Source organism: Arvicola amphibius, chromosome 7 (assembly GCF_903992535.2).
Source record: "Arvicola amphibius chromosome 7, mArvAmp1.2, whole genome shotgun sequence".
Lineage (NCBI taxonomy): Eukaryota > Metazoa > Chordata > Mammalia > Rodentia > Cricetidae > Arvicola > Arvicola amphibius.
Window position 1 is genome coordinate 23,206,781 of NC_052053.1, and position 12,888 is coordinate 23,219,668.

Genomic DNA, 12,888 nt, shown 5'->3' on the forward strand with positions numbered 1-12,888 from the left:
GACTGAACTGACAACCAGGGAGCCTGCATGGGCCTGAACTAGGCTCATGCATATATGTGACAGTTGTGTAGCTTGGCTTTCTTGTGAGACCCCTAACAGTGGGAGCAGGGGCTGTCATCTCTGACTCTTGCTGACTTTGGGACCCTTATCCCTCACACTGGGTTGTCCAGCACCATGGGGGGAGGTGCCTAGTCTTACTCCAACTTTATGCGCCATATTTGGTTGATAGCTATGGAAGGAAGGCCTGCCCTTTTCTGAATAGAAATGGATGAGGAATTGAAGAGGGAGGGACTGAGAAGAGGGGAAAGAGGGGAAACTGTGGCTGGGATATAAAAAAATAACAAAAATCTCATATATATGAAAAAAAAAGAATTGGAATATGGCAACAAGGATGAGGGAAATCTCAGTCCCCGTGACTAGATCAAGAGCTACAGGCAATTAACGGCTGCTGAGAGAAGAAAAACTCATCTTCTCTAGAGGCAAGCCCCCCAATAGGCTATCCAGTTCTAAATGCATACACAGACAAGCAACAATAGCTGCACTCTGCAGATTAGGGAGGGGTGTGTGAGAGTGTGTGTGCACGTGTGTGCGTAACAGTAACTGAAGGGCCATGGATTTGAGAAGGCATGGGGGTGATGAGGGAGGAGCTGGTAGGAAGACAGGGAGCTGGAAAGAGGAATATAGTATGCACATGGGAAAGTCTCCAAAAACTCCCAAGTTAAAAAAAAATACAAAAACATTTCAAAAGTAAGTATTGTATCACGATGCAACAAAAACTGCATCATTCTTGACTGCTTTGAAAACCACCTGTGAGCATAAAGACAAACAGACGCGTTTAACTGAAAGATAATGCCAATGTGCCCGGAGAGCCAGCCGTTCCCCGTGCTCTGTTCTCTAACCGCTCAGTGCACCAGGGTTACGGCTAACCCGCTGCCGGCGAGCCCATCAGCACACATGGCTTCTCCTCATGCTTCTTTCCTACTTAAGGAAAAATCACCAATTAGGATACTAGCATCCTCTGGAATTTCCGGAAGCTTCCACTTTATTATGAAAAGAAAATGAAACGTGATTGTTGGCGTATCGAAAGCCTCGTTCACTCTTCAGGGGAACATTAACATGAGGCGGATAGCTGTCGGAGGGATATTACTGTCTACTTACCCCTGATGAATGAATGCCAACCCACTGTAGTAATGGTTTTTATTCCATATGGAAAAAGTACAGTAGTTGTGCAGAAACGAAACTACATAACAAAAGGAAAGACGTTCACAAATATTAAAGAAAACAATAAATAGCCAGAGTAATTAGAGCAGAAACTCAGAGGAAGCTCATACAAACAGCCTAGCTCTTTGTACACAGCACGCTACGCACACAGGAACAAATGCCAAATGACACTGCAAGGTCCCTACTCGTACAAAACCTTATTGATGCTCATAGGAAACATCAGGGCTACTCGTTTTTATTCTGCAAATATAGAACTTCCTTCTCCCCAGTTCTAGAAAATACATTTCACATCTCAATGTATAAAATACTTCCCCCAACCTCTCTCAAACCAGCATTTGAACATCCTCCAATAACACCATTTTCATATAAAAATACCTTAAAACAAGGCTCACCTCTGTACCTTATCTTTACAGATGAATACTACACCAGTGTGGACGTTAGCGCCCCGGAGGTGTTCAATGAGATAAAGTGCCGTTACGGGTATACGGTTAACATGCCATGAGATCGCGTCGTCCACTGCAATAACCAGCACGGATGAAGCTTACAGAGAACATGCAGATAGATGGCGGGGTTTTGCTGTTTGTCTTTAGATTAACTTCTTTTGAGTCATATTTACAAGTCTGGATAAAACTGGGCTAGCTATTTATATATACAACATGTGACCACGAGATAATGACTGAGTAATGAAGACAAAAGAGCCACCCAGACCTCAAGGATCCTGTTTAAACACGGTCCTCAGGGGACACCAGGGGCTTGATTCAGGGACTCTCGCCACTGTCCAGAGCACTTTTGGAACCAGCTACAGCTGGTTTGTAGGCACTACCAAGAGAGCTTGTCTTGGTACTTTTGCACAAAGTATCCGACCTGCTCGCCAAAGTTCTAGACAGCCTTTCCCCTTCTATCAGCGACACCGTGCAGCGTGAGCCTAGTTCCTAAAAGGGGGGGCTACAAAAACACTCTGCAAAAAGACCGTAACACGGAAATACGCATTTGATCCCTTCTGGGTAACTGCCATGCCGGGAACGACACCTGGGCCTGCTCATATTTCCCTGACAGACAAAACCCTCCTGTTTACAGTCACGATTCTATCCAGCCAGAAGCTACTCGGGTTGCAGTTTTTATACATACGTAAGAACTGGGGTGACTAAGGGGTCTGGAACTTAAACATTCCCCAGTCTTCTCCAGGATACACTTCCAGATAGTACATCAGGAATTACAATCTTTTACCAATGGATTTTTTTCTCTAAGTAGATGTGCTTTTATACATAGCAAACCAAATCATCTCCTAAGAGAACAGCATTAGTTGATGTCTTCTTGGCAGCCTTTAAATTTGACAGGTAGAAGCTGACTGTAGTTTTCAATTCTGTTTAGTATTCTGTTTGTAGGTGATTTCTAGCTACTTGCTATAGTTTTATTCTACATGTTTAATATGTCAATGGCATCAGATCCACCCAAGAGGCGGAAAATATGGCTAAAATGTAATTTTTATTATGAAAAAAAAAAGACATTCGCTACCACGAGCCAACAGACTGCACTCCAAATACTACACAGGGGTTGCTTAAGGCTCACACATTTGACTCTATGAATGATCGCTTTGGTTTCGCAGAAGTGAGGTGGCTCCTGTGGGCTTCGGTACTGACATGGGGCGGCGGCTGTTTCGAGATCTTTTCCTGATATAGATGAGGGACACCCTTGGTTTTCCTGCCATCTTGACAGAGGGCTGGAATTTGGCACTTGCTCTCCTCCAGCTCCTTCACCTGTGCCCCGTTGTGGACGCTCGGGCTCAGCGGGGAAACCGAACAGGGTTTGGCTTGACTACAATACCCGCCTGGCTTGAGAGCCGGCTTCTCGGAGCTGGACTGCAGGCCAGCTGCAGTGGCTGTGTTTGTCAGTAGCCCCTCTGGCACCTGGCAGTGCCAGGAGCGACTGGGAGGATTGCTCTGCTGCTGAAACCTGGCAGTCTTGTCCATGATGCCCATGAATGGAGTATTGCGGGGCCTGTGTTCAGTGGTGCCGCCCTGCGCCTGACTGGTACTTTTGTCTTTGATTCGCGAGTCTGGTCCTTGGACCTTGAACCCGTCTGAGAAACTACTGCTGGAGGTCAAACTACTGGTTGAACTTGACATCTTTATGCTGCTGGATGGGGAGCCAGAAGAGCCGGAGCTAGTGAGGGAAGCCGGGTGCCGCACGTCGCTGCCACTCCCTGGCCCGCCCTGGCTTGGAGGAGCCACATCCACGGTCATGGAGGCGTGAGCCAGGAGCCGCTCGGCAGCTTTGACTTTGCTTGGTGGAGGATAAGCGGTACCGCTCTCGCTGCGCTGCAGCTGGAGATTCTGGTTGGGGCCCAGTCGATCCCCAAAGAGGCCACACCCAGTTCCTACAGGGAAGGGACTTGGTCCCTCTAAATGCTGGTTTCTGCTGGCGGCAGGGGTTACAGATATTCTACCTGGCATCGGACTTGGGGGAGGGTTCTGGGAAGACGCCTGTAGTTTTGCACTGCTGTTTCTCATGCTAGACTGCCCAGAACCCAGATGTTGGTTGGTCTTCACTATCTGTGCCTGTTTGGTAGGCTGCATAACCAAGCCTGGCTGGGCTACAGTCTCTCTCAGGGACTTGCTGGTTCCTGCCCGGCTCTGTGGTGACACTGGCCTGCCTTTGGACTGTAATCCCTCTTGAATGTTTCGGATATATGGGGAAGGGACAGATGACGGGGGCTGGGATCTGGGAGTTGGGGAGATGGATTCTTCCTGTGATGAGGATTCTTCCTCTTCCGCCTCCTCGATGGGGAAGGGGTCCTTTAAACTAGAGGCTGGTGCGTCTTCTTCATTATCCGAGTCATTGGACGGGGATGGCAGGGGTCCCTGCTGTTTTTGCTGCTGGTTCCTCTGGAGTTGCTTGCACTCTTCTTCCACCCGGGCCAAAAGCCTCTTGATTTCCTGATTGGTGGGACAGAGTTTCACAGCCTCCTGCAAGTCAGCCAGAGCTGCCAGGAACTGTCTTTACATGAAAGCAGAAGATGTGATTAGAAGCCACATATGAGCATGCTCTGAATGTAACCTAGCTGTCCTCGAAGGGGGACGAGTGAGGTTCAAGCACTTGCTGAGGTGGTTAGGTCCTGGTTAGCCCAGAGTTGCCGGGCTGAGTACGGTGCAGCATGGCACTGTGACTCGGTGACCCTGGCCTATCCATCAGGGCACTGTGACTCGGTGACCCTGATCTATCCATAAAGATCCACAGACCGAGGGTGCCAAAATCCTGCTCACAGTATCTTCTTTGGCACTTATCATGCCCCCTTCTAACTCAGAGATCAGACATAACACTCTTCTGCTCCCCTGCCACCCCTATTTGCCAGTCTCACTGAAACAAGAACTCGGCAGGGGTTCTGTGCTGGGGTACGGAGGGGAATGTTAAGAAAATCAAAGCCTGACCACTATAATAACAGCCACTACCATGCCTCTTGGAAGCTACTGGTCTCTATAAAAAGGATGAGAACTGTCTGAGTATCAACCCTGATGAAGGAAAATACCCTCAAACTCATCTAGCAGGCTCGACCTCCCAGAACGAAAAGGCTCCCATAGTCACATGACCCCAGAGAGTACCTGCTATTCCTTTTGGCTCTTGCCCGGGCATAAAAGGCCTCATAGGACTTGGGTTTCAATTCCAGAGCCTTTGAAGCAAATTCTTCAGCCAAGCCAAAGTCCTGGGGCCAACAATTAAACACATGAGTCAGAAGTAGAGTCAAGAACAGGGACTGTCTCCTCCCAGGAGCTCGGCTCTAAGGGTAGCGGGGCACTGGGACCTGGGGGGTAGCGCAAGGCATAGTTCCCCATCTGCTTGCTTCAAGATGGATAACCAGAGCTGAGGACTGTTACAGGAGCAGCAATTACGACTCAGGAGAGAGCAGTGGCAACCGGGCCCAGAAGGCAAAGGTAACAGGACAGGGTCCAAGACAAGAGCAGTCTGTATATGTCTGTGTGCACACATCCATCCTTCTGCTCTCTCAGCAGGGCAGGTGGAGTGGGCCCCAGTGCAGGTGAGCTACACTGGGTGGGGGTGGGGTGAAGTTCCAAACATCAGTCGGAAGAACTACAAACATCCAGTAGTAACAAACTACAAGCTAACCACTGCCGGTTAGAAACTGAGTATTCACTAAGCAGGCCCCCCAGCAAACCTAAGGGCCACAAGGCAGGCTGACTGTCATGGCCATTTGTGCTGGACTTTTCTAGAATGTGGGGAGGGAAGGCCTTTGGTTGTGGACAATGCTGTGAGCATCACAGCTGGGGGAGGGGGCGCAGCTTGCATTTGCTGCTTTCACTGAAGCAAAGGCAATTCAACCCAAGCACATTCCATCAACCTATTTTGGGAGGTGGGCAGTAGCTATGACCTTGACCTCGCAGCACCCCAGACAGATGAGTGTCCTAAGACTGAGCCTCGGGAATGGCCGTCACCTGCTGCTAAAGAACTGGATAAGGATAACAACTCTGGCTTACGTTTGTTTTCCTCCGGCATCGAGACAGATTGAGATAGAGGGAGACTCTGAGCTCATTGAAGGGCCTCATGTCTTCCCCGAATCCTTCCCGAGGGAACTTCCTTAAGGCGTACTGGTACCTCTGGGCTGCTTCCTTCATCTTCCCTTTCTAGGATTCAAAAATCACATCAAGTTATCCTTTCCCAGGGGCCCTAAGATGAGCCACCGTGCTGAAGACCCTCCCTCACGTAAAAGCATCACAGCACACGAGAAGGATCCGGACAGGTAGGCGTCTTAGCAAGAACCGGGACACTGACTAGTGTGAACGCACTCAGGATGCACCTGCTTCACACCACAAGGACATAGATGGCTTAACGAGAAAGTGTAAGCTGCAAAATCACCAACTTTCCACCTTCACGCAGCAAATTATCTTCTCACATATAACTTCAGTGTTATTTCAAGAACCGCGTTTCACTGAAATATATTTTAATTTCAAGTAGAATAGAAAGCCAATGAAAAAGGGCAAAGCTGATGAAAAATGCTGCCGTCCCTACAGCAGACAGTGGCTCGTGGCTAAACCTGTAGCTTGCTGTCGAATAATAATTTTTCTCCGAGAAGCACTGAAGAACGGGCTTTGGAAATCAGAGCCACAGTGCATCCCTCTCAAGGCTAAAGAAATCCATTTGCTCAGTCAGCCCCATTGCTCAGCAGGAGCTACGGCCTGTTGGAAATGGCTTGCTATTTCTGACATAATTACCTCGCAGAATCCATATTAAAACCACTTCAAAGCCACAACAATATACACCCTGAACTCAATTTCCAGCCGCCTCCAAGCTGGGAACCCTGCTGGCTCATGCTCTATGCCTCGTTATTTGTTACTATGAAAGAAACAACAAACGGGGAATGAACAACCTAGCAGATAAGGCTGCCTAGTAGCGAAAAGGATCAAAGTCGTCACCATCTTGGGTGCCCCCTCCCAATCTTAATTCTACCTAATTACAGGTCTGGAAAGAGTAGTAATCTATGCATATGCCTACACACCTACCTAAACCAGGCGGTGGCCATGGGCACATATTTACCTGGGGCGTAGCCACACCCCCGGGCCTGTGTGTCTATAGCCCACGCCTACCTCTGTACCAGCAATGGCTGGCTGGACTGCACAGTCTGTAAAGCTGCAAGCAATTACTATGGCTACCCACCATGGATCTGAACTGATAGCTCATTTGGAAAAATTTAAGATCAAATTTTTGAGCCTGTAGGTTTTCTTTCCTTTTCTGAGGGAAATTTGGGGGGGAAAATTAATCATCTCTTGAGAAACTGTGAACATATTATTTGGCCACATTCAATAAAAATATCACTAAAAACACTTAAAATCCCCAAGTTTATACTTAAGAACATCAAAGTGAAAGGCCGCGGTGGGTCACTGGACGGCTCTTTTTAATTTTCTTTCCAAATACATCTATTTATTTGGCATGCATTTGTATCGTGTAGGCACACACAGGCCACAGAACGCACATGGAGGGCAGAGGACAACTTGTATGACTCCGTCCTCTCCTTCCTACCAGTGGAGTCTAGGATTCAGAGTCAGGCAGCCGGGCGTGGCGGCCAAGAACGTTAGCCTCTGCACCATCCTCCTGTCCCCTTAAAAGTTCTTTTCTTCTCTAAATGCTCCTTGGTGTCTTCTGCCGTGTACCTCATGACTAGGTCCAGTGCCATGCTTGGACTTTTGAAAGGTAGGGAAGCCAGGGACCTTCCTGTGGGATGTGTCAGCTGACCTAGCAGTGACTCTCCTTCAGGAAATCACAGCCACCTCCGGAGGATTCCTGACAATTGTTCTTAGACACAAAGAGAATTGCTTTCCCACTGAGATTCTGCTGTTGGGAGATTAGCAGGCTCTTGGGCAAGAGGTCAGGTGGGAACGATTTTGGAACTCCATTCCTGCTAAGTTACGGCTGGCTCCGCACAGAAGCGCATCCAATACCAGACTGAGAGGTGGTCCCACGCCCACAACAGCAGCACAGAGAGAGACAAAGGCACTTACCTTGTACATCACATTTCCTTCCTCCATCAATTTCTGTAAAAGTATAATCAAAATATCAGGTTTGGACGTGGCCATCGCCCAAGCGGCATTTCCTGCAAAACAAACATGCTGTCAGGGGTGCTTCCTTGGCAGTACCAGCTGCAGGAACTCAGGGCTGTGCCTAGGTGCTCCTGGCAGCAGGACACTAGCAAGCCGATTTATGCTTGTCATCTATTTTATGCGGAGGCAGCCCCTGCTGGGGACTCATCAGTGCCCACAAAAGCTCTCCTTATTGCTCTCCTAACAATGGGAACTAAGGTGCTCTCCTTCCCCTGAGAAGGAGTCAGGAAAAAGCAATGAAGCCCTCACAGGCAAATCTTCCTCCTGTAGCACCCAGCACGTTAGGGGTGGCAGGCTGCTGTCCCTAAGGCCCCTGCACTCTGACCTTAGTCCGTTCTGAGGTCCAAATTTGGGTCCCCTGTTCCATCCCTGCTCAGCTTCTCTTTTGGTCTAGACTGGCTACAGCCTTCTCTCTAGCCCTTAGCCTGGCCTTGGGATACTGCTAGTCTCATGCCTGCAGCTCTGCCACTTACTATGACCTTGGGAGGCCACTGAGCTCCCTCTGCCTTTGTGCTTCTTTTTCAAGTATAAAGAAGGCGTGGCCACTACAGGATCAAGGGAAAAAGGGAAACTGCTAAAATACTGGGGAAAACCGTTTTCCACGCAAGCCCCTGTGCCCCAGACTGCTTCACACAGAAACTGTGTACACTGGGATCACGGCTCTCTGTCAAGCCAGCACTGAGAAGCGTAGAAGAGCAGCTGTTCTAGAGAACCATCCGGGGCTTTCTGAGCTGCGGATGCTCAGCCCATCTCCAGGTAACGCAGGGTCTAACTGCAGCGGTTTGGATGAGGATGGCCTCCATATAACTGCATGGTTGGTCCCAGTTGGTGGAACTGTTTGTGTGGGATTAGGAGGTGTGGTCTTCTGGGAGGGATATTTGCCAAGTGTGTGGGCTTTGAGGCTTCAAGAGCCAATGCCATTCCCAGTTCTCTCCCTGCCTCAAGCTTTTGGACCAGATGTCAGCTCTCAGCTACTGCTCTAGCCCATGCCTTCCACTGCCACGCTCGCTACCGTGATGGTCTGATGGTCGCGGACTTACCCTCCGAACGCTAACTCCCCAATTGACCCTTTCTTCTGTAAGTTGCCTTGGCAAGGGTCTCATCACAGCAATAAAAAAAAAGCAAGATGCTAATACTTCCTGGTGTGAGCATCCCTCCCCCTTAGCCTCCTGTCTACCTGTAGTATTAGAAGCTAATGGCCAGAAGATGGCTCAATGGTTGAAGGCATTGGCTTCCAAGGCTGCGGACCTGAGTTTAATTGCTGGGACCCACGCAGTAGAAAGAAAGAACTTGACTCCCACGGGCTGTCCTCTGACCTCTGTGTGCAGCTTGGATTCATGCACACAAATAAAATGTCATTTTTTTTTTAAAAAAAAAAGAATTATCACAAGCTACTTCAGTTTTTTGGATGATGGGATTAAACGAGACATGAGACAGGGCAGAGCAGGAGGTGGAGAGAAAGAGTAAAAGGGAGAGAGAGGAAAGAGAAAGGGGGAGGGGGAGAGAGGGATGGGGGAGAGAGAGAGAAAGGGGGAGAAAGAGAGAGGGGGAGGGAGGGAGGGAGAGAAAGAGAAAGAGGGGAGGGGGGGAGAGAGAGAGAGAGAGAGAGAGAGAGAGAGAGAGAGAGAGAGAGAGAGCACATGATGCCAGTCCCCCAGCATGTATAATCTTTAGTTCTTTCAAAGAAGGTGCTGGAAGCTGACCCTCTGTCCCTGCTGAATGGAAGTAGAGTTCACTGGCCTAAAGAAAGTGGGGTTCACCAACCTAGTTTGGCTCCTTTTCTAAGCAGGGTAACCACCACAGCGGTGTTCCGACAACCAATGGCTCTGTCCAGGGGGCGCATCCCGCTGTGGTCCACGTGCTCAATCACGGCTCCCTTCTCCACCAGATACAGCACCTACAGCAGCAGGGACAGCACAAGCCTGAGGAGCGTTCAGGGCCAGAGCGGCACGGAGGGGGTTGCCTCTGGTTGTCACGGGACCAAATGGGAATAAAACTGACGTGACACCACAGCCCATGGCTAGAATGTCACTGCTGCTAGCGATGAGGAAGGCAAGCCACAGGTACAGACGGGTGTGAGTCCAAGTACACAGCCTGTGTCTGACCCCACTTCCAAGGCCACAGGCAGGACTCATGGTCACCTTTCCAGCCGCAGCTAGCAGGGGGGCTTCTGCAGTGAGCTCCGGCATGCTCCAGACACACAGATTCACACCGCATGGAAGGACAAGCTGCAGACATGAGCAGCCGGGAACCAGATGGGCCAGCATCATTCATTTTCAGATTTAAGAAGGAGATGACTCTATTAGGACTAAGAACATGGTGTGTCTGAGGTCATGGTATAAAGGCTGGGTATGACGGAATAGCTGTGTGTGCACAACATGGGAAATGCTAAGAAAAAAAAACTACTTTGGCCACTCCAAAGTTTCCACTTACTAGAAAAGAAACATATCCAACTTGGTTGTGTGTATGCAACAGAACATTTTTCCTACCAATCCACTGGGTATTCAAGATAATACTAAAGAGGTTACTGTCTAGAATATAAAAAGAGCTATAATAATCATAAAACCAAACCATTAAGTGGGTAAGGGATTCAAACAGGTATTTCTCCAAAGAGGAGACACAGCAAGTATATGAAATAGCTCTAAGTCACTAGTTGTTAAAGAAATGGAAATCAGGGGGTTGGAGAGATGGCTCAGAGATTAAGAGTACTTGACTGTTCTTCCAGAGGTCCTGAGTTTAATTCCTAGCAACCACATGATGGCTCACAGCCATCTATAATGAAATCTGATGCCCTCTTATGGCCTGCAGGCATACGTGCAGACAGAACACTGTACACAAAATAAATACCTTAAAAGAAAAGAAATGGAGATCAAAGCCAGGGTGAGATATCATCCCATACCCAAGGGACTCTAATTATATTCTAAAAGAGTGAGTGGAGGGTTAATGGTGATGTGAAGACATTGGAGCCCCTGTCATGGAAATGCAAGCTCCCATTTGGTGTGGAAGATGAGTTCTGTGGTAATGGGTGTCCTTAGAAAGTAAAAAAACAGAATTATGGCCAGGTACAATGGCGCACACCTTCATCAGATTTGGAACGTAGAGGCGGGAAGATCAGAAGTGCAAGGCCAACACTGGCTATGCTAGGGAGCGTGAGGCCAGGCTGGGCTGTGTGAGACTTTATCTTTACAAACCAACGGATTACCCTATGGTCTGGCAACTGCGTTTCTGAGCACACAGCCATAATAATCGAGAGTGGGGTCTTTTAAGAGCCTTTTGTCCAGTGATATTTCTACTGATGGATGAACGCCTAAATAAAATCCCGACCACAGGTCACCTCTCTCCACAGTGTGACACGTCTCTCTGGCTCATCCTCTCATCAGACGTATGGGACTACGGGAGCAGATTCCCAAGTGGCTCAACAAGGCTCTAGTGCCTGCAGAGGTTGGGGATGCGCACCCGACAAAGCATGGCATCTGCCCTGGAAGACGTCTCCCAGTTCCCAATGTACAAACTAAAATTATAGCTAAAAATAACTTAAAACAATTAGTTTGAAAACAATTTAAAATAGTATATTTTAAGTTAACAATTCTTAGTTAATCGCTTTTCTTAAGGGAAAATGGTTTCTGAATGGCCTACACAGGAACTGTATTTATATGCAGCACATGATAAAAACAGAGCTATGAATGGGGCATACGTGTTCAACTCCATGTCTGCAGTACGTGCAGCTGGTAGGGGTAGGGCTTTCGGGTTTTAAGGAGTGCATTAAAATCTTGGCTGACAGTCCTGGAATGGACCACTGAAAAGCCCCGATACACCATGTTTGCATGTGTGCACACACACAGGCCACAATCAGACAGCTTCACCGAGCCCGAGCATCACAGCAGGGCCCTTCCCATCTGTCCCATCCTGCACATGGGGGAAGGCGCACACCGGAAGTGAACACCCATTAGTACGCACCGTCTCTGCATCACCATAGAAGGCAGCTAGGTCCAAGGGCGTGCGGCCGTTTTTGTCTGTCTGATCTATCTCTGCTCCTTCTTCGAACAGGTACTGGACCACGGTCCTGTGACCCTTCAGACACGCCCAGCTCAATGCAGACAGGCCCTCTTTGTCCAGGGAAGAAAGAGCAGCACCTGAGAGAAGACTCCATTTGTAACTGGTTGGCAGGAATGAAGATGTTCTAAAGAGATTGTGTTTCCCAATCTCGCTATCTGATTGTTGAAAAATGGACCCCAAAGAATGAGCTTTCCATCAAGAATCTCATGCTGAGAGAAGGAAAAAGCACCAGCTAGAGGAAGAACTTGTCTCACTAAAAGAGATTTCCCAGTTTCAACAACTGTTGGACCGCACAACAGGGCGAGATGAAAGCCCAGACAACGATGGGCCAATGGCATGTGGGACCAACCTTGACCAGAACTGCTTAGACGTTCATTCATATCCTTGCCCTTAACTTACATTTTTATTTCACTTCAGGAACCCAAAGATGGACTCGAGGAGGCTACTGAATCTCTGTTCCTCTTCCCAATGTGGCCACACTGAGTTAATTTCCTTTTTCTGCTTTCTACTTTTAATTTGGGTCTTCTAATTGGCTTATTGAAGAGGGGTGGCTGGACCTGCCTTGGCCACAGCTTGTAGTCCCCAAGTCCAGTAATACGATCACAGAGCACAGATAACCCTGGGCTCCCGAGGATCCCATCACCTGGATGCCGGCCTCTGAGTGTATTGACCCGAGGGGGTTTGATGGCCAGAGGGTCTCACCTAAGCTGAATGATAAGCAGCCAGGCTGCACCATGCCTTAGAAAATACACAGGACGGAAAGGCTAACTGGGAAGTACTAGTGGGTCTACCGAAGATCTTCCTGCAAAAGAAGCCAGCAGACTGCAACACGCCATACCCTTTGAAAGAAGGAACTCCACGGTGCTCAGGTGTCCTTCACAGGCAGCCACCATAAGAGGTGTGCGACCCTGCTTGTCACTCAGGTTCACGTCGCAGCCACGTTCCAAAAGCAATCTGACAATCTGAAAGAAGTACTGAGAATCAGCCCCCTGCTGCACTGAAA

At 48.7% G+C, this 12,888-nt stretch overlaps 1 protein-coding gene across 4 annotated transcripts in view; it reads right to left on the bottom strand.

Annotated features, from left to right (window-relative positions):
• Window positions 1-1,183: 1,183 nt before the first annotated feature.
• Window positions 1,184-12,888, bottom strand: part of Tanc1 (tetratricopeptide repeat, ankyrin repeat and coiled-coil containing 1) — a 223,110-nt gene continuing 211,405 nt past the window's right edge. For all 4 annotated transcript variants that reach the window (XM_038336346.2, XM_038336343.2, XM_038336344.2 and 1 more), the window contains 7 exons: window positions 12,724-12,847; window positions 11,787-11,962; window positions 9,594-9,726; window positions 7,731-7,822; window positions 5,712-5,858; window positions 4,821-4,921; window positions 1,184-4,218 (listed from right to left, as the gene is read on the bottom strand). In XM_038336346.2, coding sequence (XP_038192274.1) covers window positions 2,787-4,218; window positions 4,821-4,921; window positions 5,712-5,858; window positions 7,731-7,822; window positions 9,594-9,726; window positions 11,787-11,962; window positions 12,724-12,847 — 2,205 coding nt within the window. In that variant the 3' untranslated portion in view covers window positions 1,184-2,786. The remainder of the gene's footprint in view (window positions 4,219-4,820; window positions 4,922-5,711; window positions 5,859-7,730; window positions 7,823-9,593; window positions 9,727-11,786; window positions 11,963-12,723; window positions 12,848-12,888) is intronic.